The 22548-nt window shown below is 45.9% G+C and overlaps 1 protein-coding gene across 1 annotated transcript in view; it reads right to left on the reverse strand.

Moving 5' to 3' along the window:
* The window catches only part of EGFR (epidermal growth factor receptor), a 197091-nt gene that overhangs the window by 58139 nt on the left and 116404 nt on the right, over nucleotides 1–22548 (reverse strand). Inside the window, exons 2-4 of the mRNA XM_082632862.1 lie at nucleotides 6551–6702; nucleotides 5497–5680; nucleotides 2326–2460 (exon numbers count right to left, since the gene is read on the reverse strand). Of these exons, the coding sequence (XP_082488988.1) occupies nucleotides 2326–2460; nucleotides 5497–5680; nucleotides 6551–6702 (471 nt within the window). The remainder of the gene's footprint in view (nucleotides 1–2325; nucleotides 2461–5496; nucleotides 5681–6550; nucleotides 6703–22548) is intronic.

Raw genomic sequence — 22548 nt, forward strand, 5'->3', positions numbered from 1 at the left:
TCAGTTAGGCTTATTCTTATTATCTTATTCTTATTTGTATATGTCTACTCTTAAACCAATACCATATTGGTTTCAAGTTCATAGCTTTGTAATATTTGAATCTTGTTATTGCATAAACCTGTCCACCATTCTTCTTTCCCAACACTTTCTTGCCAGGTCTTTCCCACAGCTGTGGTGTGAGAGGGCAGATATGCCACTTTGGGTTGCCTGATCTGGTCCATGGCAAACCCGTATTAGGCTCACAGCCTTTCCATGTCAGTTTTTCTTGTTATAAATATACACAATTTAACCTCCCCCACTGTCCATCAGAGAGCTGAGGAAAGGCTAACCTCGATCTCTGGATAATATAAAATTTTGCATTGTAAAAGAAAGCTTTTGGTTTCTTGCAAACATAGTAGGTATCATGCTGAGTGTCTGTTGGAATAATACATTTACAAAACCAAAGGGCTCAATACCCATGTTCACAGCAGCATTTTATTCACAACTGTCAAAAGGTGGAAGCAACTCAAGCAACTCAAGTGTTCATTGACAGATGAATGAATAAACAAATGGAATAGTATTCAGCCATATTAGGGAAGGAAGTTCTGAGACATGCTATAACTTGGATGGCTCTTCAAGAAGAGCCACTGTGCTCAGTGAAAGAAGCCAGTCACAAAAGGACAAATACAATGTGATTCCACTCATACAGGGCACCTAAAGTCGTCCAATTCATAGAGACAGAAAGTAGGATGGTGGATGCAGGGGCTGGGAGTGGGGAGTTAGTGTTCAATGGGGACAGAGTTTCAGTTTGGCAAGATGCAGAGAGATAAATGGTGGTGATGGCTGCACAACAACGTGAATGTACTTAATGCTACTGAACTGCACACTTAAAAATGGTTAAGATGGGGACTCCCCTGGTGGCACAGAGGTAAAGAACCCGCCTTCCAATGCAGGGGACGTGGGTTCTACTCCTGGTCAGAGAATTAGATCCCACATGCATGTCGCAACTAAGAGTTCGCATGCCACAACTAAGGAGCCTGTGAGCCGCAACTAAGGAGCACACGTGCCACAACTGAAGGAGCCAGTGAGCCGCAACTAAGGAGCCTGCCTGCCACGACTAAGACCAGCATAACCAAGATAAATAAAATAAAGAAAATTAAAGAAAAAAAGTTCATCACAAAAATACACAAAAGGAAAAAAGGTCCTTATTTTAAAAAAACGATGATTAAGATGGTAAATTTTATGTTAAGGGTATTTTATCATAATCAATCAATCAAATCAAAGAAAAAACCGAAAAACAAAGCAGCTCCAGTTGATTTTTTTTTTCTTTTTTTGTGGTACGCGGGCCTCTCACTTTTGTGGCCTCTCCTGTTGCGGAGCACAGGCTCTGGACGCGCAGGCTCAGCGGCCATGGCTCACGGGCCCAGCCGCTCTGCGGCATGTGGGATCCTCCCGGACCGGGGCATGAACCTGTGTCCCCTGCATCGGCAGGCGGACTCTCAACCACTGCGCCACCAGGGAAACCCTCCAGTTGATTTTTATGATCCATATTATCTCCAAATTCTGAGACCAAAAAACCCCCCAAAAACCCCCAAAAAGCAAAAACAAAAAAAACACCCATGCATCCACTGCATAGTTGTAGGGAAACGATGATGGCTTCTTATTTTCAAGACTGAAAGGTCAGCGAGATCAGGAAGGCAGCTGGCTAAGTGGAGCTTAGGGTCCTCAGAGTCTCCCACTGCCAACAGCGCTAATGGGGCAGCCCTGACTTGCGGCCTGGCCCTGGCCAGCCTCTCCCTTGCATGGGCTGCTTTACTGATGAATGGCAGGGACTAGGTAACGGGCACTAGTTAAATATGGACAAACTCGTCCCCATATGCTCCCCAATTTTGTTGGGGGCTCCATGTGGGAGTGCCCAGGCCCATCAGCAGGAGGGTAGAGTTCAGCCCCAAAGCTTCCAGAGGGCCTGGCGCTACTTTGAGCCTCAGCAGCAAGTCAGAAGCTCACAAAAGCCTAGTCAGTCTCCTCACACAAGATGTGAGAAGCCCCCGCGCCAGGACTGACAGGACGGGCTCTTCTTAACGCCACATGAGGGCTTAGCTGTCCTGGGGTGGGGGTGGGGGGCGGGTGATCTGCCAGCAGGGGAGCTGTCACCGTGAAAAACAGATTTTTTTCCCCTCTGTCTTCTAGTGAGCATATAATCTGTTTACTATCAATATTTACTTTTGTATTAGATTAATGTAACGTAACGTTAACTCTGCTTTCTCTGATCCCCACCCCAGCTCCACAGCTCTGCCCCCCTTAGGAGCTGCAGGTTGGGGGCAGGGGTCATTGTGGAACACTTACATCTGCTCGGCTGGTTCTGAAATTCAATCGACATATTGCTTAGAAAGTCGACGTTGACGATGTCTCTCCACTGGACGGTCTCCATGTTGCAGAGGACAGGGTTGTTGCTGAATCGCACGGCGCCTTGCAGGATCTCTGCGTGAGAAAGGAACCCCTATGAGCAAATGTGCCATCTCTCCTAAATTCTCCTGAAGTATGCATGCATTTCTTCACATTTTGCCTTCTGCTAAAAGATGGCAACCTGCGAATGAGACTCCCCTTGGAACTTCACCGGGGGCAGTGGAAGATGACCTGATGGACTCCTCTGTGGAAGAAGAGTCAGGGTTCCCCTGCACTGGGTCTTTGAACCATGAATGATCAGAATTTCGAAATATGGGGAGGAAAGAAGATAATGCTTTAGTCACTTAGCATAAACGACAAGTGTACGGTGAGTCGGTGGTTCCCAGGGAGGTTGGTCTGGGCTGGACCGGAATGACCGTGTGATGATGATGTGAAAGGGCAGACGCAACAGGAAGGGTGGGTGGAAGGGAGGATGCTGGGAGGGGCTTTGGGGGGCATTTGGTTGGAGAAAAGGGGGTGGGAGTGAGGTGCAGCAGAAGGGTCTGTACGTGTGAGGAAGAGACGGGACGGGTACCGGGAACGCCCAGATGTAAACCTGTTCAGCTGTTCAAAGGAGAGGGAGGACATGAAACATCAGGGGTGACAAGAAAAGTCAAGCCTGAGCAGAGGACAAGCGTTTCATCCGTGACATTTGCGTAAACGTTTCCTGAATGACTTGTGTACACAGAGCACAGCAGCAAGAGCTGCGGGGTCAGCGGAGATGAGTGATTTCTGTCGGTCCCTTTCTAAGAAGAGACGTGCGTGGGAGACACAGTTAATGACCTCGCGTCCACAGAGGACCACGACTCACAACAGGGCTGGGGCCAGTTGGGCTGTACGCATGACATGAGCTAATCCTCACACGGGTCTCTGTGACTCAAATCTAGATACAAAGGTAATGCCCAGCATGCCACAGCGGGAAAAGGACGTGGCAGAGGAAGGGTTCTCCGTGGGAAGCTCTCTGAGGCTGATGGAAACAATGACATTTCCTGAAGGCTGACGGGAGCACGTGGAGGAACCCGAGGGAGGGAGGGCGGGCGCTGCGGGCTCCAGGGGACGCACAACCGCAGCAGAGGCCCCAAGGGTTCAGGGGGGCGGTTCCTTCAGCAGACGGGGGTGGGGGTGGGGGTGGGGCGGTGGTGGGGCGGGGGCTACAGAGGCAGGCTGGGGGGTCGGAAAGGGAGCTTTGGATGCGAAGTCAGAGACGGCAGCAGGACAGCCAAGTGAAAACGTTCCCCAGGAGGAAGCCAGAGTCAAGGGATAAACTGGTGAGAGGTCAGCACTGGAGACGCAGAAGAGAGACGTCAGGGCATTGGGACCCTCGGGACGACAGATCAGGGGCCGGGAGAGCGCCAGCGGGGAGGCCGAGGGCCCGACAGAAGCCGCGGGCAGCGTGGCGAGCAGCAGAGGCCCGCGTTGGTTATCAAAAACAGTGTGTAATTGTCGTCCAGTAACCCACATTAGAGGATTATTTAATAACATGAAATAATCGGGACTGATACTACCCCAATACCCACAACGGAAATAATACCAAACGAAGAAACGGCTGCCCAGCGCTTTATCTGGAATAATTCACTTAGTCTTCTCAGCCACCCTCGGAAGTCTGTCACCATTGTTCATCTCCACTTTTTTTTTTTTTTGCGGTACGCGGGCCTCTCACCGTTGTGGCCTCTCCCGTTGCGGAGCACAGGCTCCGGACGCGCAGGCTCAGCGGCCATGGCTCACAGGCCCAGCAGCTCCGTGGCATGTGGGATCTTCCCGGACCGGGGCATGAACCCGTGTCCCCTGCATCGGCAGGCGGACTCTCAACCACTGCGCCACCAGGGAAGCCCCATCCCCATTTTTGAAGACACAGAGAACACGCTCCCGGGTGCCTGGCTGGTGAGCGATGGAGCCGGGGCTGGCACCCGACAGTCCGCTCCCACCCACCTCTGCCTGTCGCCATGAGACAGCGGCAGCGTGAGGCAAGATGGGCATCCAGGCGGGCCGAGCACAACCGAGCACGGACAGCACAACCCAGCGCCAGAGCTGCGCCCTGCAGGTGAGGGGGTGGGAAGCCCTAAGGCCGCCTCCTGAATGCAGAGCCCAGGAGGCAACCTGGAGAGCAGACGTCAGGCTCCATGGGGCTTGGACACTCAGCCATCCCAGCACCGCGGCCTGGGACCAGGCCCCTCCCTGCCCAGCGCCCTCACTCTGTCGTGCATCCTCTGCTCTCATCCCCCACTTGGGGTCGGCCCCCTGGCTCGTCAGAGCTGTGTGGAAGATGCAAAGGCGAGGGCTCTGGGGGCACAGGCTGGGTGGCCATCCCCGGCCATCTTTTCGCTCATGTGGGACTTCTCGCTCATGTCGGACTTCAGGAGGGTTACTTTGCCACCATTTCTTTATCTGTAAAGTGGCAGAGCTACCACTTGCTTTCAAGGAAGGTTGTGGGCATAAAATGAAGTTACCAATTTAACACGGCTGGCACTGCACCTGCCGCGTGGTGAGGGCATGATTACTGTTACCTTCAATTTTTAAAAATCAACTTGACGTCTTTTCTTCATCTTCTGTAGTTTCCTCTCACAGAACTCACAAAAGTGCCCTACTCACAAGAACTCAAACTTCTCCTGTAATACCTTTATTCCTTATCCTTAACTTAAAAATAGCTTTCTGGATAACAGCATTAATCTGGAAAATGTCTCAAATAAGGGTTGATTTTTTTAATGTATGTCCCTTGTACCTGAGGTCCAGGTAGTAAGACTGGCAGACTACCTAAGCATTCCAGCTCTGGTCACCTGGTCATACTCTCTTTTTTTCCAGAAACTTTACCACTTTTTATGAACTCTCTGGATACTTTTCCACGAACCAGGGAGAACTGGTACTTGGCTTAAATCTTCCCTTCCCACCCCACCATCTACTATCTTCTTAGCACCTTCCACCTGCTGTATCTTGCACATGGCTGGCATGCAAATACATCTGTGTCTGATGAATAAATGTCTTCTCTGAATGGAATTCAGAAAAGCACCAAGTCTGCTGAGTACCATCCGAGGTCACTCTCTGCATTTACAGCCTCCCCATTCCCTGGCCTCTCACCCTGTAAGTTTCTCATGGGCAACTCCCTCAGTCCCGTTTTATTTGCACCGTAGTTGGATAAGACCGCTAAGGCATGGGTGTTTTCATAAAGCACATTTCCTCTGATGATCTGCAGCTTTTCCAAAGGAATCTTCTCCACTGTGTTGAGCGCAATGAGTACATAGCCAGCAACCTCCTGGATGGTCTGAGGAGATAAAACATAAACATATTATTTCTCTTCTGAGGAACTCACGAATGCAAGATCTGAAATGGGTCCAGAGAGCCCAGGACACCTAGCTGAACAGGAGTGGTTGACAGATGCGAAGCACGTAGGTGATGACCACTGGATACCATGGGAGGTGACAGAATTTACAATGATTCCTGCATTTTTACCTCTTGAGCTTGATAACAATAACAAAGGACCATGTGTATTACTTAGGAAAGCTGTGACTTTCATTTTGCTTGCTGTTCAACACACTGAGATGAAAATGGAAGTGTTTTATTAATTTATTTTCTATCTGTCTTTCAGGTTTTCTTATATATAAAAAAAATAAACCCAGAAGAAAACCAATCAAATCCTAAATTTACACCAAACTCAGAAGCCTTCAGGGCTGATTCCCATTGGCTCGTTAGAGCCTACTGTGAAACATTTGGGAATTTTGTGAATGAGTTGTTAAACTCTTGGTAGCTGGAAATCAACCATGGTGAGGGTATTTATACCCAGGAAATAGGCAAATGCTACAAAGCAGGAGTGTTTTTCTTTTTCTTTCTTTTTTTTTTTTTTAAAAAAGCCAGTATGTCAGGATACCATGGTTGAAGTGACGGTTAAAAGATTAGTGTCCACGATGATAGCAGAATGCCAGACTAGTCTGTTTCTCTTTGTTGTTCTTTTATAGGTATAACTTGACACTAGCTGGTAAAGTGGCCTTTTATAAAACTTGCATGTGTAGGTCCCTAGGACTTATAATTGCCACAGCAAAAGTAAATACACTGCCAGTTAAATTCTGCCAAGGCCTTTATCTACTTATATTGACTTCTACTATATTTGGGTAAGAATCAAATTCATTGAACTAACCTTTAGGAAAGAAAGGTTGTAACTACTTTGCATGTAGGTAATTTCCAAATTCCCAAGGACCACCTCACAGTTATTGAACATCCTCTGGAGGCTCAGAAAGTGGTCTTCAAAAGTGCCCAACTGGGTGAGCTTGTTACTTGTCCCCTGGCAAACTGGAAACAAGACGAAAAAAGGTATCACATGTAATGCCAAGTAGAAGAGCAAAACTAAAATAAAACGTTATTCGCAATCTTCAGCTAACTGCACACTTCAGTGACTTACGACAGATATTCTGATTGAAGGCCACTCAGGACAAATGTGACGAAAATGTTTAAAAGTTTATATAAGGTGCAGTTCATAATAAGGACTAGTTCATCTCTATAATGCATGGAATTGTTTAAAACTATTAAAAGTTCAAGGGGAGACAGATGAGAATTCTATGAAAATCGTTAAGATAAAACAGTCTACAAGAGCTTTAGTAAACAAAAAATACATATCATAATATGCAACTCAGCATTATAATGATGAGTTAACAACTATATAATGAACTTTTTACTTTGCAAAAAATAGCATGTCACATTATTGCGTGCTCAAAGAATATTTACAGACATATTTTCTGACCATAACATTGTACAACCTAAAATCAATGACAAGAGTGTAAATTGAAACCCACTGGCTGGAGATGAAAAATATTCTAAACGAATGCACCAAAGAATAAAATCAAATATTATATAACATTTAGAAAATGATGACATGAAAACATATTTAAAAAACACACTCAGCTACTAAGAAACCAACATGCCTTTCTGTTTGCCTACACTCCAAGGAGCCCACCCACCCAGGCACAGGTCCAAGGGTTTTGCATCCCCTGCCGGGATGTGGCCTTGGCACGGTTAACTCCCTGATGTTTTCAGGTATCAAACTTAATATAGGAAAACACTTTAAATTAGGGGACAAAGTTAGACTATGAAAATACATTTGGTAGTCTACCTTTAAAAGCAAAGGAGAGGATTATAATAAAGCCATGTTTATAAACCTAGCTCTTTGAACAACATGTACAGGCAAGCATAAGAAAACAAAGAGGTTCGGGGCTTTTGAAGCAGGGAGCTGTTAAGAGACTGTACTTTGAACCCAAGTTATCGTAAGTGAAGAAATATGGCCCCTGGCTTTGGAGGTTAGATTCAGACCAGGCCAGGCTCTTCCACGGATGCAATCTGCAACCAGGTGGTTGAGGACAACACCAAGGCCAGAGTCAATAGGCAGGGACTTCCTTCAGGAACTCTTCTCGAGTCTTCATTTCTCTTTGATAGGTCCTATGTCCCCTCCCCACAGAGGTGTTCTGAAGAGCGTCACCGTCCGCTCTTGCATTTTAGTGCCCCGGCAGCGAGCACATGTTCAGATACCACACAATCAATGCAAAGCATTAACACCAACAGTAAATATGAAACAACCCTTACTTCCTCTTTAACTATGTGGGGATTTCCCTCTTTTCCCCTTCTGTGGTCTCATTCAAATCTGGTGGTAGAGAGAACGTTCACACGGGAACTGCGACGGCCCACAAGACAGAGCTCCCTGGCACTGGCTCCAGGGCACAGTGATTCCATCACTCTTCCAACCATAACACGGGATGGACCCAACATCTCTGGCTGCTTTCACCCAGGAGTGTGGACCACTCTGATGGGAACCTCAAGTTGGAACCGCTGTACACAGTTGGCTGCAATGCATGTGGATGGGGCCAGACTGACTTCCCGATTCTAAGGTCCTTAAAGATGCCACCACCAATGGAGGTACAGGGTTTTGACGATAAAGGGTGACCTTTCCGTCGGCACACCTTGGAACAAAAGCTGCCTTCCAGCTGACAGACCATGGTCTCTAAATTTCAGCCTAACCGGTCAGCTCTGGTCTAGGGAGCCCCAAGTATTGATCATGGCCTTCACACCAGCCAGGTGACCAGTATTGACTAGAATTGGAGCGTCTCTTCTGTACACAGAAGGATGAAAACAACCCCAGCTACTTTCATTTTAAAGGCTCAGGGGTACTAGCTTGTAAATTTCTCTTCGCTGAACCAAAGAATTTTTATTATTAAATCACGCAAAAGTGACTTTCATCAGTAGAAAAGGAAAACATGCCACGTCAGTTTAGCCTGTTATAGAAGAAAATAATTGCAAAAAGACTGTACTTGTGTTGTCATTCACTCATTCAAAAAGTGCTGAATGAGTATTTATTTGATGAATACCTACCATGACCCTTCACTGTTTACAATTAGTATGAATTACTTTTACATTCATAAAGGATCCTGTGTCTGGAAGATAATAGCAACATTACACATTGTTGATATGAAGGTTAATTTGTAAAACATTTTGAGAAGCAACTGGACAACCTGTGTAAACAAATAAATATGCTTAAATTCCGTGTCATGATGTTCCACTTTGGAAAACCTATTTTGAGGAAATAGACCTAAACTGTCAGGCAAGATGTTGATTTATTTTTTAATAATGGCAAAAAATTGTCCAACTGTCCAACATGTTTATCCCTGAGAAAAAGCAGTTGACACGCTATTTGATTCAGCTTAAGGCAAGTCCATCTTGAGTTCTGTTCTGGGGTTAATTACTAAAGTATCAAAAGAAAATTTTACAAGGCTGTTTCTTCTGAGGCTTCCCCTGTCATGTGCCCAAAAGGAGACAGCAAATCTAGGGTGAGGATGGGAATGGCCTGGCCTAGGTTTCTTGACTGAACAAAGTATAATCTTGGTTCCATGTTTATACCAGATATCTCATGTTACGTAATATAAAGCAGTGAGAACATTTAAATGTGAGGCTATTGAATCAGTCATATTAAAAAGTAAAAATCACTAACTAGTGAGGCAGATTTAAGACAAAACTGCCTTAGCTCAGCCAGGAGAAAGTTTCTTGGTCAGCCCTTCATCCTTATGCAACACTGAACGACTTCCCCGAGCTCTACGCCACGCTTTCCTCAAGTACAGACTTGGTGAAAACAATCCTGGCCTCCCAGAATGGTTCTGAGGATTGACTGAACACAAAAGCTTCAACTTTCTTTTGTTACAGCTAACTACTGGGAACTGTGACAGCTGTTTGACATAAGGTGCCTCTGGACAGACATTGGGGGCCTCTGTGGACGTGTCCTTGTCCTAAGGTGCTGTCTGAACTGGGCATGTTTGGATCTGCCGATTGGCTTGCTCAAATACTGGGCATTAAACAGAGTTACTTTATTCTCTGTCTGAAGAATATTTATCCAATCATAAGAAGAAAGAAAAAGAAATACATTGTACTTTAAGAATTTCATTAAAATATGCATTTAGGCATATTTAAGCAATTTATTCAAATAGAAATTTAATATTACCTTAGGGCTATGAAGCTGAAAACCAGACAATTGAAAGTGTTTGTGAAGCTCCATACAGTATACTAGGGATTTGCTCTCCCTCCTGCAAATGTGAAGACAAATCCTACTGAACCAAGAGCAGCAGGGCCCGCAAAGCACTTAGCTTTTCACCTTCACAGTTTATTACGACGATTCATAAATGGACAGAAGAGCTAAAAGAATTGTACTGTGAACATCCTTAAAGTAGCATTTTACTACGTTTACTTTATCACGTATCTATCCATCTTATTTTTTTTGATGCATTTTAAAGTAAGGTACAGATGTCGGTACCCTTCACCCTGACATGCCACTGGTTACAGTTCAAGATGAGTGGACAGCTGTTGTCGAGGTAATATCACAAACAGTGAGATAATCAGTCTTAAGTGTAGCATCGATGAGTTTCAACAAATGCATGCACCCATGTAACCTGTTACCCCTGGAACATCATGGTCACCCTAGGAGCTCCCTCACGGCCCCGCCCCGACAATCCCTGCCCCAGACACCACACACCGCAATTTGTTTTCACTTAGAATAGTTCTGCCTGTTTGGGGACCTCGTTCTCCTGGAATCACGCAGCACCGTCCTTTGGTGTCAGGTCTCCTGCACAGCAGGCGTTTCTGAGATTCATCCTGGTGCTGGGCTTCACATGGCTTCCAGGGAGTCTTGTGGGAAGTTATCTGCGTATTACACTTGGACACTGAGGGCTGATCCAGAGTCAGGCTGTTCTTTTTCTCAAGAACCCCCCCCAATTATCTTAACTGAAAATAAAACAATCTGCCTCCTTTAAGTCTTGGGATACCCCTGATGTGAGGGGGAGAGGCTGTGGCTTTCCTGTGTCATTGTGGGAGTGGGCCCTTCTCTTTGCCCACAAGCCTGGGCAAATGTGTATGGCTGATTAAGACACAGCATGAAAACAGGTTTCTCCAGATTTCTCCAAATCCACTTAGACGCTTGTGGAATTGCCTAAGTAAACTCATAATTGTTTTAATTTGTTTTCTCTACACTTCAACGGCAACCAAAGTCACTGGGTTCTTGCCAATCTATCCCCTTCTCCGAAGTTGTCTGTTTTTATTGTTACCCCATTTTCCACAGAGCACCTCATTTTGAAGCAGAAATCACATTGCACTGCTCTTGGTTTGAACGATCCAGGTTTCCCAGTATCATCAGAACAGGGGATGGACCCCTGCCCGCGGCCTCCCCACCTCCTCTCAGGCTCCCTCCCCCGTCCACTGGCCCAGCCACGTATGTTCTCCCCCGACACACACCCCCACCCCCGTTTCTCCTGGGCGCCAGGTTCCTGCTCCCTTCAGGGCTGTTCCATCTGCTTGGAATGCTCTTCCCTTTCTCCCCAGCTCTTTGCATCTTTGTCTCCCTTTTTATCACTGAGATTCCAACTCAGTGGACATGACATCCCTTCAGAAAAACCTGTCTGGAACCAGAGTAGCTTAAGGCCCCACCATTGCATTCTATCACATTTTCCTGATTTCTTTTCTTCTTAGCATTTATCGCTACTTAAAATTATTATTTGTTTATGCAAATATACACACAGAATGGGGAGAGGTGGAATATGTACAGATATATCTCACTGGACTGACTGCTGGGATGTGAATACACATGTTGCATTTACATTTTAGACGTGGAAGCAATGGGTCAATGGTGGCCATGTGACCAAAGTCTTGGATGACTTGACACGGGTCCCTCTGCCTGTCCTGTTTCCGTGTGTCTGCTGGTGGTGGAGGAGGGCGCAGGATGTCTCAGAAGAGTGCCAGTCCTCACAACTTTCTGGAGGGTTATTGTAAAATCTTTCTAGGCTAGGTAACATATTTGATTAAGCTTTAAAAGCCAGAGGAAGATTTTGCCCACTTTCATCCTGAGAAGGTTTAAGGAAATCTCAAATAAGATATTTACATAATGGATTTAAAAATAAATAAGGAAAAGATACTCAGAATTTGCTAGAGGTTTCATCGTATCAGGATTTATCATTTCTTTTGCCTTACTGAAACTGTATTATGGTGGCAATTTCAAAATGTACATGTATATACATTTCAACTATTCAAAAATGCACAGAAATATGACAGGAGGAAAATACACCTAACGCTGTTAACAACAGTCTTTCATGAATAGTGGGATTCTGGGTTTTTCTTATTTCCTCCTTACAGTTTCTCCATTTTTCAAATTTTCTATAGTGACCATATATTTCTTTATAATAAAACATTATCGAGGAGATAATTTACAAAAATCTGTGTTGAACAAGGCCAAAAGAGGACATTTTTAATAAAATACACTTCATAAAAATGGAGAAATGATTTTCAAAGTTTTGCATGTTAAACGGCTTTATGAAAGTGGTTTAAAAATCAGAAATAACTGAATGAAGTACTATATATAGAAAGTGTTATAAAGGCGAGTAAGCTGCAGCTTGTGCACGTCCGTGTTGTTCAGAACAGCTGCATATGGCATCCCCTGGGAAACGCCATGCATTGCACACACATGGTTTCTCCTCAGATGATGACAGAATTGAAGAGTTCCCAAGTTCCATTTTCTTCCTGATCTATCAATACAATTTTCCATTTCGGGGAGCAGAGAGTAAGTTTATTCCATAGAAAAATGTTATAAATTGTGATTACGGCACCCAACTAGCCTGTGAAACTTATTTAATCCACACAACAGTTTGTAGGAAACTAGATCTACAGTTCAGTTATAATGAAATAATTGGGAAAATAATAAGAGTAAATACAAAATAGTATTTAAATTTTCACTGTGTGTTTAATCAAAGGTTTTGTGGAGGGGAAAAGTCTCATTATAATTTTGAAAAAGATTTTTCTTTATTTTCCAAAACTTTATATTTTATCAGTAGTTCTTTATTTTATCATATTTGATTTCATAACTAATACATAGTTCTCAGTTTGTAGGCATCCAAAGATTGTTGTCAAACTGAATTTCAATCTACACTGCAACTTGTAATATGCACAAGTAATACTCAAAATGTCCTCTTAAATACTTGATAATTTGCCATGTGCGTTATAATATGCCTACTGGACTAAACATGCCAAGCCTCGGCATGTCCAACACATTTGCAAACTCAGGTAGCTCTAATTAAGTTAACAAGCAGAAGACTTTAAAATTACACTTATTTTATTTTTGAGTTGGGCCACAGAATACCAAAACTGGTTGATTTCCTTCCTCATGATTCTCCTCCTAGCCATTAAAATAAGCCCAAGCCCAGTTTATGACTTTTAAAAAATACTCTGAGTTAGGACACCAGTGCATATTGTATCCGCTTTCTTGGGAGTTAACTGATGTTTATGGGTCCCGGGAAGGCCAGCTCTGGGAGGGGCTGTGGAAGGTTTCCAGTGACAGCATCAAACATCCGCCCCATCAGTGTGAAGACTGTGATGTATCATTATGGGATGATCGCCAGCCAGTTACCGCAACTTTCTGGGTCTCGGTGTTCCCACTGGTTAAAATCAGACCAGCGTGATGCATTTGACAGGGTAGTTGTGGGAAGTAATGAGACCGTGGACATGAACGTGCTTCATAAATCACAAATCTCTAAATACAAACCATGTCTGACACTAAGGCTTCACCATAGCAGTATTCCCAGTAGCCAAATCACTGCAGTCTATTTCTGCCTATGTGTCTTCAAGGATACCAGCAAACTATCCCCCCGCTTACCCCCCAGGATTTCTTTTTTAAATACACTCAACAGAATTTTTTTTTTTTTTTTTTTTTTTTTTTGTGGTACGCAGGCCTCTCACTGTTGTGGCCTCTCCTGTTGTGGAGCACAGGCTCCGGACGCGCAGCCTCAGTGGCCATGGCTCACGGGCCCAGCCGCTCCGCGGCATGTGGGATCTTCCCAGACCGGGGCATGAACCCGTGTCCCCCGCATCGGCAGGCGGACTCTCAACCACTGCGCCACCAGGGAAGCCCCACTCAACAGAATTTGATGAGTTGTGTTGAAATTTGGGATGCTTTGAACTTCTGAAATTAAAGATATCACTTTTCATTTTTATAGGATGCTGTCCAGAGAATGGTCCTGACAATGGAAATGAAAAATCTTGAATCACAGGGCTGGCCATCAATTCAATTTTTATAGGTAGTTGAATGGCGGGTAGATCAGAAATGAATTTTACCTATTTTGGACTATCAGGAATGGATTTGGACCGGAGAAGATTTCAGAAAGCCATACTGATCTTTTATTCATTCAGTCCAATAAATCTCTTTTGAGTACTTGGCAACACGTTCTGTCTCTGGTCATCTGTATTTTAAATACATGGACATGTACTGAATGAAAATTCATGGATGGATGAATGATACATATCAGATTATACATCAGAATCTATATCAGGTAACATAGAACTAGACCTCTATGGGACTGGAGTGTTCCTTGATTGAATGTTGAATGCTGAGCAGGGTGCCCTGAGGAAAGGACAGAAGGCTGGATTTGGTTTAAAATCTCTCTATGTGAAAACATAACAAGACTGAATTTAGTGTGTCTGGCTGTTCCTTTCTAGATATATTGTGGTAAGCGCCTCCTCCCGACCCGGGTTCTGTTTTTCTAATCTCCTAGCTGGGGACTATTGCTTACTCATGCTCAGGGCTCTCTCTCTGCACACAGGCATACTTCTGAAGTGAGCAATGCCACTTCCCCTCCAAAGGTCCGCTGGCCAAACTGCTGCTTGGACGCTTTGCCCGCACAGCGATTTTGGTGCTTCTGACCTATTTCTTCAGAGCCCCGTTGCATTCCCAGGTGATGACTTCAGCCCGACTGGTGTGGGGCGGCACAGAGTCCACCATAAGATTAGTACTTGCCACTGCACAGTTGCAATGACAGTTTGCAAAGCTCTTCCTCAAGAAGGCGACCGCGGGGCTTCCCTGGTGGCGCAGTGGTTGAGAGTCCGCCTGCCGATGCAGGGGACACGGGTTCATGCCCTGGTCCGGGAAGATCCCACATGCCGCGGAGCGGCTGGACCCGTGAGCCATGGCCGCTGAGCCTGCGCGTCCGGAGCCTGTGCTCCACAACGGGGGAGGCCACAGCAGTGAGAGGCCCACGTACCGCAAAAAAAAAAAAAAAAAAAAAAGAAGGCGACCGCGGAGACCTGCCTGTCAGCCGGATGAGGAAGGGCTAGTTACCCTCTCTCACCGCCGAAGCACCCACTGGAATGGGACGGTCTGCCCATCCGAAAGCTAGGAGACTTCAAAGAACAGGGCAGGACAGGGGGCGGGGCGGGGTGGAAAAGGGGACACGGATGGTTAGCACAGAGGAAAGCCCAGAGGAGGGCTGGTTAAGGAAGTGGGAAATGTAAAATCCCAGACGGGGCTGGTGTCAAAGACCACTGCTTGAAACCAGGGTCAAAACGTGACTTGACGGTTCAGAGTCTGACTTAAGACTGCCCGCTGTCCCTCACCACCTTTCACCTCTGACTTGGTCTGACCCTCTTCAGCAGAGACCTGGTGAGCAGAAGGCAGCAGAAAGGTTGTGGCGAGCTCACAATCGGTGTCATTCCCAGCAAGATGACGCGGAGGTACAGTGGGGCAAGGCCGACACGTCCCCGCCCAACTCACATCCCTTCTGCTTTCCATTCTGCTCAGGCCTGCATGACTCCCTCTAATGACAAAGGCTGGGTAACACGCCCCACGGTGGGAGCTGTCCCTCTGGAACTCATCCCAGCCCGGCCTAGGAGCGCCCTGGCCTGGGGAGCCATCGCCTTGGGTGTCGCTGGCCACCGAGTGAGGGTTGGTTCCCTCCTGCTCTGTGGTCTGCACCAGGGCCACGAGGGCTGTTTGTTCTTCTTCAACTAAAACATATTTCATATTTAATAAAATGGTTCTACAACAGTTGCCAGGAAGGAATCCGAAGTGCTCACTGCCCTGAAGCAATGCATTAGTCCTTTGGGGAGATGACTTTACATATGAAATAATCACAGGACATCCCACAGCCAAGCGGTGCAGAGCCGCTAAAGGAACCCAGGTCGACAAGGGGAGAAGTCGCTGACCGCAAGCTACCTGGGAACGGTCCTCGCGTTCCTCACCGTCAAGCAAATGAAGCCACGCTACCCCACGTTCCCAGTAAAGAGCAGGCTGCCTACACGTGCCAGGTGTTGGGCTTGGTACTTCACTGTACCCAGTCACACAATTTGCTACACGAAGAAAATAAGGTTTCTTCCATTTCTCCTTCCCCCACCTGCATTCCCCTCCTCTGGGCCGCCTGGGGATACAAGTGATCCTTCCTGGGTTCTTTACAGTTACCTCTAAGAATCACTTCTCCATGCATTCTTCTTATTGAAGGAAATTCTGGAAAAGATTTGTAATTTGCAAGGAAATAAAAGATTTCCAATCCAGAATGGGGGGTAAGGACCTTTCTGGCGAGTATTTCTCTGCAGAAGCACTGTGTTTGGGCTCTATGCGGCTGTGCATGCCTACCCTCCATCCCAAGATGGTTTGAATGTCCTTTTAAATTTTTTCATCTATTATTACTCATGTTTTAAAGAAATCAGTCTCTAGTGCACAATTGTGTTTCAAGGTCATCTCTCTAAACATACACACATTTAAGCTGGTTTACTCATGAGCATTAGAAAAAAACCCAAACACACAAATAGCCACTACCTCCCACCAAAACAAAAAACAAAAAAACAAAAACCCAAAGCAAATGACAACAACGAAAATCCAAAGAAGGGAGTAATCACTAAGACACCGGGAGAGGCCATGACAACAGTGTTTTCTTCTGAAAACCAAGATGCTCCCAGCATCCCCCACCCCCCGGTGCTCCCTGGGCAGCACGGGCCACGGTAAGGCTACGTATAGTTCCTCAGCTGCCCCGTGGTGTTTGGAATCCGCCCGGCCTTTGCTGTGTGAAGACTTCCAAAGGCGGCCTTTGCAGAACCGCAGGGAAGCCCAGAGGAGATGATACGCAGGAGGTCACAGAGGACCTCTGACCCTCCTGCGGGGGGATCTACAGGAACGAGGATCAGGGAAAGGAAGCAAAGGTGCAGAAGGAGGCCGGTCTACGGGGGTGCTGCTTGGGAAAGGGTGGATTGGGGGCGGTGAGTGTGGAGGGGACAAAGCTAACACGGCTGAGATTTCTAAGCCACTTCTCGAGTCTGAACTTGCACTGTGCTGCTTCAGGCTGGAATTGCTCTCTGCGGGGAAGTCGTCGTATCCTTTTTGCTGCTGGGAACAAATCAGAAGCAGTGAAAGGAGAAAAGTAATCTCCCTAAAAAGGTGATGGGCTTGATTTCACCCACGAGCAGAGTCTGCCGCTTGCTTTTTTTTGAAGTTACTGAAACATGTCAAGTCCTCAGCATAACTATTTGAACCAGTGCTTCATACTCAGGTCATAAAGGATTTGAAAAGTCAGAAAAGGGGCAAGTTAACCGCCCCCCCATTCTGACTACAGAACAATAGCATCCGACTTTTACAATGACTTGTCAATGACCAATGGCCTTGGAGCCACAAGGACTGGATGAGAACTCTGGTCCCACCACTACGGAGGTCACTTCTCCATCACACTGAGGCTCCTTTTCTTCACCTATAAAATAGGGACTCTTGGGAGAATTCAGTGACACATGGTAGACTCAGTAAATATTACTAAGACTTGAATCTGAGTTAAATCTGGACGGGGTCCAGTCCAATGAATTGTTTCCTTCCTTCCAAGCACTCCCAGAGGCTGACCCCTCTGCCTTCTGCTCACATGGCTGTCTGTGGCCTGGTGAGCAGCCGTGGCTCCTGTACTGAGGGAAGGAGCCGGCATCTGGGCCTGTATCTGACCAGGGGGTCTGTGCCGGGCACTTAAGGCTGAGGAGGCCACACCTACTGTGCGCCTTTTAGAAGAATTCCCTGAGGAGAGCTCTAGCTTTCTGCTCAGAACATTCTCTACTGTTGTTATTTTTCATTTAGAAGAAAGCCTCGCCTGACCCTTTGTGGTGGTTTTGTAAGTGCAGTTGGATTTGTGTGCTGTGTGTATGCACATGTTTTTAATTAACGCTTGTTTTACAATGAACAATTTTTTCACTTACTCCTACTTAATTTAAATATTCCTTTTAAGTTGCATTTTAAAATGGTCCCAGTGGGGGAGGTCTGCAGCCTCTCTTTCCTTGGTTGGCAGTGTGACCCAAAGCCCACCCCAATTCCTGGGCTCAGTGACTAGGAAATACTGACTCAGAAATCACTAAAAACTTCTAAGCTAACTCAGAAGAAGCCTGAGCCAACTTTCTACCACAGAAGAATCTTGATTTTGCTCAGATACTACTGTTTCTAGAACATATAATCTCTCCACGAGGAGCTAGCAATTCAAGGTAATAGTTTTCCTACAGAAGCATCTGCTATTAGATGGGTCACGTGCCTGGAAAAATGCATGAACGAGTGATGCCAACCAGAGCTGCCTCGCACCCTGCAGCTCTGGGTCCAGAAAATACAGTCTGAAGCATCCTGTATGCTGGTCCAGAGCAGGGGCTGGCAAACTTTTTCTGAAAACAGCCAGAGTAAATATTTCTGGGTTTGCAGATGACAGGGCCTCTGTCCCAACACTCAACCCTGCTGTGGCCCAAAGACAGCCACAGACAACAAGCAATGTCAGCCAGGCCCCACCGTGCACCAATAAAACTTTATTTGCAAAACAGGCAGCAGCTGGATTTGACCCCTGGGCTGTACTTTGCCAATCTCTGTTTTAGAGGAAGGCCTGACAGAAGGTGGGGAAGCACGGGATTAGAATTCCCTTTATTCTGTACTTTCTAGAAGATAAACCTGGTTAAAGTGAGTCATTTTGCTCCAAGGCCAAACTCCAGAAGGGTTTTCTTAAGGTTAAGCTCTTCCTATTTTATCCTCAGCTAAATAGAGGAATTGAAGATATACGTAAGAACTTATAAGGAAGTGCGGGGCTGGAAGCTGTCATTTATGTGTTTGGGGCGGTGAGGTTACAGTTCTGTGCGAAGCTACGTCGTCTACTCTTAGAACTGGACATCAGCAAGAGGGAGGGGATATGGGGATATATGTGTATGTAGAGCTGATTCACTTTGTTTTGTTTTTTATTAATTTATTTATTTTTGGCTGAGTTGGGTCTTTGTTGCTGCGCACGGGCTCTCTCTAGTTGTGGTGAGCGGGGGCTACTCTTCGTTGCAGTGCGCGGGCTTCTCATCGCGGTGGCTTTTCTTGTTGCAGAGCACGGGCTCTAGGCGTGCAGGCTTCAGTAGTTGTGCCTCGCGGGCTCTAGAGCGCAGGCTCGGTAGTTCTGGTGCACGGGCTTCGTTGCTCCGCGGCATGTGGGATCTTCCCGGACTAGGGCTCGAACCCGTGTCCCCTGCATTGGCAGGTGGATTCTTAACCACTGCGCCACCAGGGAAGCCCTGATTCACTTTGTTGTACAGCAGAAACTAACGCACCGTTGTAAAGCAACTAGACTCCAATAAACATGTTAAAAAAAAAAAAAAAAAAAAGAACTGGACATCCAACTCCCTATCCAGGAATCCTGGCTTTCCATATTCACGACAAATGGTTATCAAGTCCTGCTGGCCCTTCCGAGTGACTAAGAGTTTTAATCTTGCTAAGAGTTTGCGTAGCAGCCCACCCCTGACTTACAACTCTATCCCAGAATTATTCCTGACACTGATCTGAAGCTAGACCCATGATAATTTCCTCTGACTTAGCACAGATGCAACTGGCCCTGCAGATACTGAAGACAACAGGGCCCTGCAGATACTGAAGACAACAGTAGCCTCTCACTGCTGTTCTCACCGCAGCGCTTTCCCCACCCTGACTCCACCTCCCAAGTGCTCTTGGGAATTCCACGTGTGTGGTCTCCCTTCACAGCTACACCCTCCAGAGAGGCTTCCCCATCAGCTCCTCCTCCTGTCCTGGTTCCTCAGCCCCGGCTGCCTCTAGTAGATGTGCACTTGCTCATACTTGGGTGGTGAAAGCAGTTCTGTTGTTTCACAGCACATCCTGTCTCTTTAAAGAACAATATGTCACCCGAGAACGACAGCAAACAGGCTGTTTCCTTTGGCTTCTCTTTAGCTTATTACGCTGAGAAATGCAGCAAGCAATAAGGGATGAATAAATATTGCTAAATTACTAAAATATCTGTACTAGCATCATATATGAGTTTTCAGCACACTTGCTTCACTCCTTTAAGTTTAATAACTAAAATGGCAGTTGAGCAATGAACATGGAATCTCCACTGCATCTATTAATAGTAGGGCTGACCGTAAATTCCTCTCAGGCTTGGAGGAGGAAGTATTTTTCCTTGCTCGGGTCTCTCTTAGGTTTTCGTTTCTATTACATCCTCCTGGCCTAATGGAATTGGATTTGCTACCGACTGCAGGTACAGAATTCTGTTGTTGAAAGCCCACTTTCTGACTGAATGTATCTGGGATTGAACCAGAGTGATGTCTTCCAAAAACATGGTCTGTTAGAATAACAGACAAGAAAACTTATCATTGCCATCCTTGCTGCATTATTAATTATTACCCAAGGGAATACATAAAAATAACTCACACAGGGGATGCACCAAACATACTTCATATCTTCTTTTGAAAAAATTCCTACCTTCAACTTCTCTCTTCTGCTTTTCTCTTGCTCACAGAAGACATTTTGTAATTCTCTTCCTTGCTCAGCTTTCTAAAATAGCCTTCATTTAAGCTCAGTGACCAAGGTGAAACTGCTCCACCATGAAAATAATTCTAGGCCAAAGAATCCTGGAGTGGGGTTTCCTTATCTCTTAGTGGGGGACTATTTGAATTTTTTCCCCTTGGGGAAAATCGGAGACTAATCTCCAGAAGCTACATATGCTGTTTTGACCATTGTTAGTGTCTTTCAAAATGCAGGTACTGTAAGTGAAGTTACAAGGCTTCACCAAGACCGCCTCCACCTATTTGCTTGTGACTCTAAGTCACTCCTGGTAGTTAAGGGAGAACAGTGGGGTGATGGGGCTGGAGCCAAGTACCTGGGTCTGGAAAACCACCGCAAGTGAAAGCTGCTGACCCGCACTATATGTCTAAGTACGAAATTCAGGCTCAACGATTCACTCCAGGAGATGGGAAAACTTTTTATTTGTTCTCGTGCCAGCCCCGGATTCTTGGGCTGTCCCATTCAATCCGACAGAACATGCTGACAGGGATCAAGTCATTCCTGGCAACCTGGGGCCCTGCAGGTCCCTGCAAGGCCAGTGCTGTGTGAGGATGGTGTCCAAGGTCTTTTAAATGGCCGGGGGGGCCTAGGTGCAATGGACATATTTCAGTAAGTTGGTAATCTGTAACCTAAAGTACTTTTTTGGTTTGTTTATTTTTTGCTTTTTAAGCTATCTGGTTATTGAGGCCAGTAACCAGAGAAGTGAAAAACTGTAAGTGTGTGCTTTATGTTTTGAGGACTCATCATTAAGCTGTTTATTCTGGCACATTGTCAAATCTGCAGAAAGGGGCTGGTGGCAGCAGAAGGGGTTACCCAGTGGGGCTGTAGGAATGCCTCCAGTGAACCAATTTCTACCCTGTGGAATGGCCATGCAAACCAGACTTTTCTCCTTGAAGCCGAGAAAGTTTCCTACACAAACATTTCTTTGTAAGCTCAACTAACTTTTACAATAATTTGTGCTTTTAGTTTAAGAACTACAGATGTTGTGTGGGTGTTGGTGAGGGGGTGGGAATGAGAGGGTAAAGGAGCAGGGATATAGATCCTCCCCCTTTGGAAAATGCCGTAACACTTCCTTGCATGGAAAAAGCACATCAGGTTTTAGAATTACTGAAAAATTTGAATCGTTTGTAGGACGATGAGAGAAAGCCATGGCTCTTTGGTTTGGGGGAGGCCAGACTGGGCCACCTCCCAGCATCCCTCCCTCCTAATGAGACCCAGATCTTTGTGGCATGATTATCTGGAATTGTAATTTTTATGTGGGAAACAGTCCAAAAGTTGGGGTAGCAGAACCTAGCCAAATGCTAGCTCAATTTGCAAAAGACATACAAAACCAAAAATATTAAATAGCAATTGGGAGCAAGTATTAATGTGCTAAGGGACAGGGAAACTCTTATTAACTAGATAATAATTTAATTTTCACTGGGGAATGGTTTTCACCACTAGAAATACACTTGCACTCCCCCCCACCTTAAGTCTAGTCACTTCTTATTTAGTGTTGATTTGAAGTTAAAAGGGCGTGTTTGGGTATTACTGGATGTTTGTGGCTGTTTCATAGGACAATTCCTAAATCAATTTTATGCCCCAAATCCCACAATACTTTTCATATAATGAATGTTATATTCATTATACCCTCATCCACTTACAAATAGAATTACGTTTACAAAATGCGTTATACTTCATACTTGCAAATAATCTCAACTTTCTAATTCGTATCTACCTAATACTTAAGCTCCTAAAGAAAATCAACCTAACAAGGAAACTCCGGAGAATCTAGCCCACTAGGGTGAAAGCCCCTTGTGACTGCACCCCGCTTAGCGAGGGCAGCGCGGGGACCGCTTCCCTTCAGCGTTTGTATGGCAGATGCCCACTGGACACCTGACCGCCGTGTGTAGGGACCAGCGCAGAGGCTGCCCGTGGTGGATGCTCCTGTCTGAGCGCAAGGATTCCAGCTCCAATGCCTGCCTTTGAGCCAGCTGTGAGGAGACTGGTGGGGTCACCCCAGGCAAATGACTTCTGGCTCAGCC

The sequence above is a fragment of the Mesoplodon mirus genome (genome assembly GCF_964341445.2).
Source record: "Mesoplodon mirus genome assembly, chromosome: 9".
In the NCBI taxonomy this organism is placed as follows: Eukaryota; Metazoa; Chordata; class Mammalia; order Artiodactyla; family Ziphiidae; genus Mesoplodon; species Mesoplodon mirus.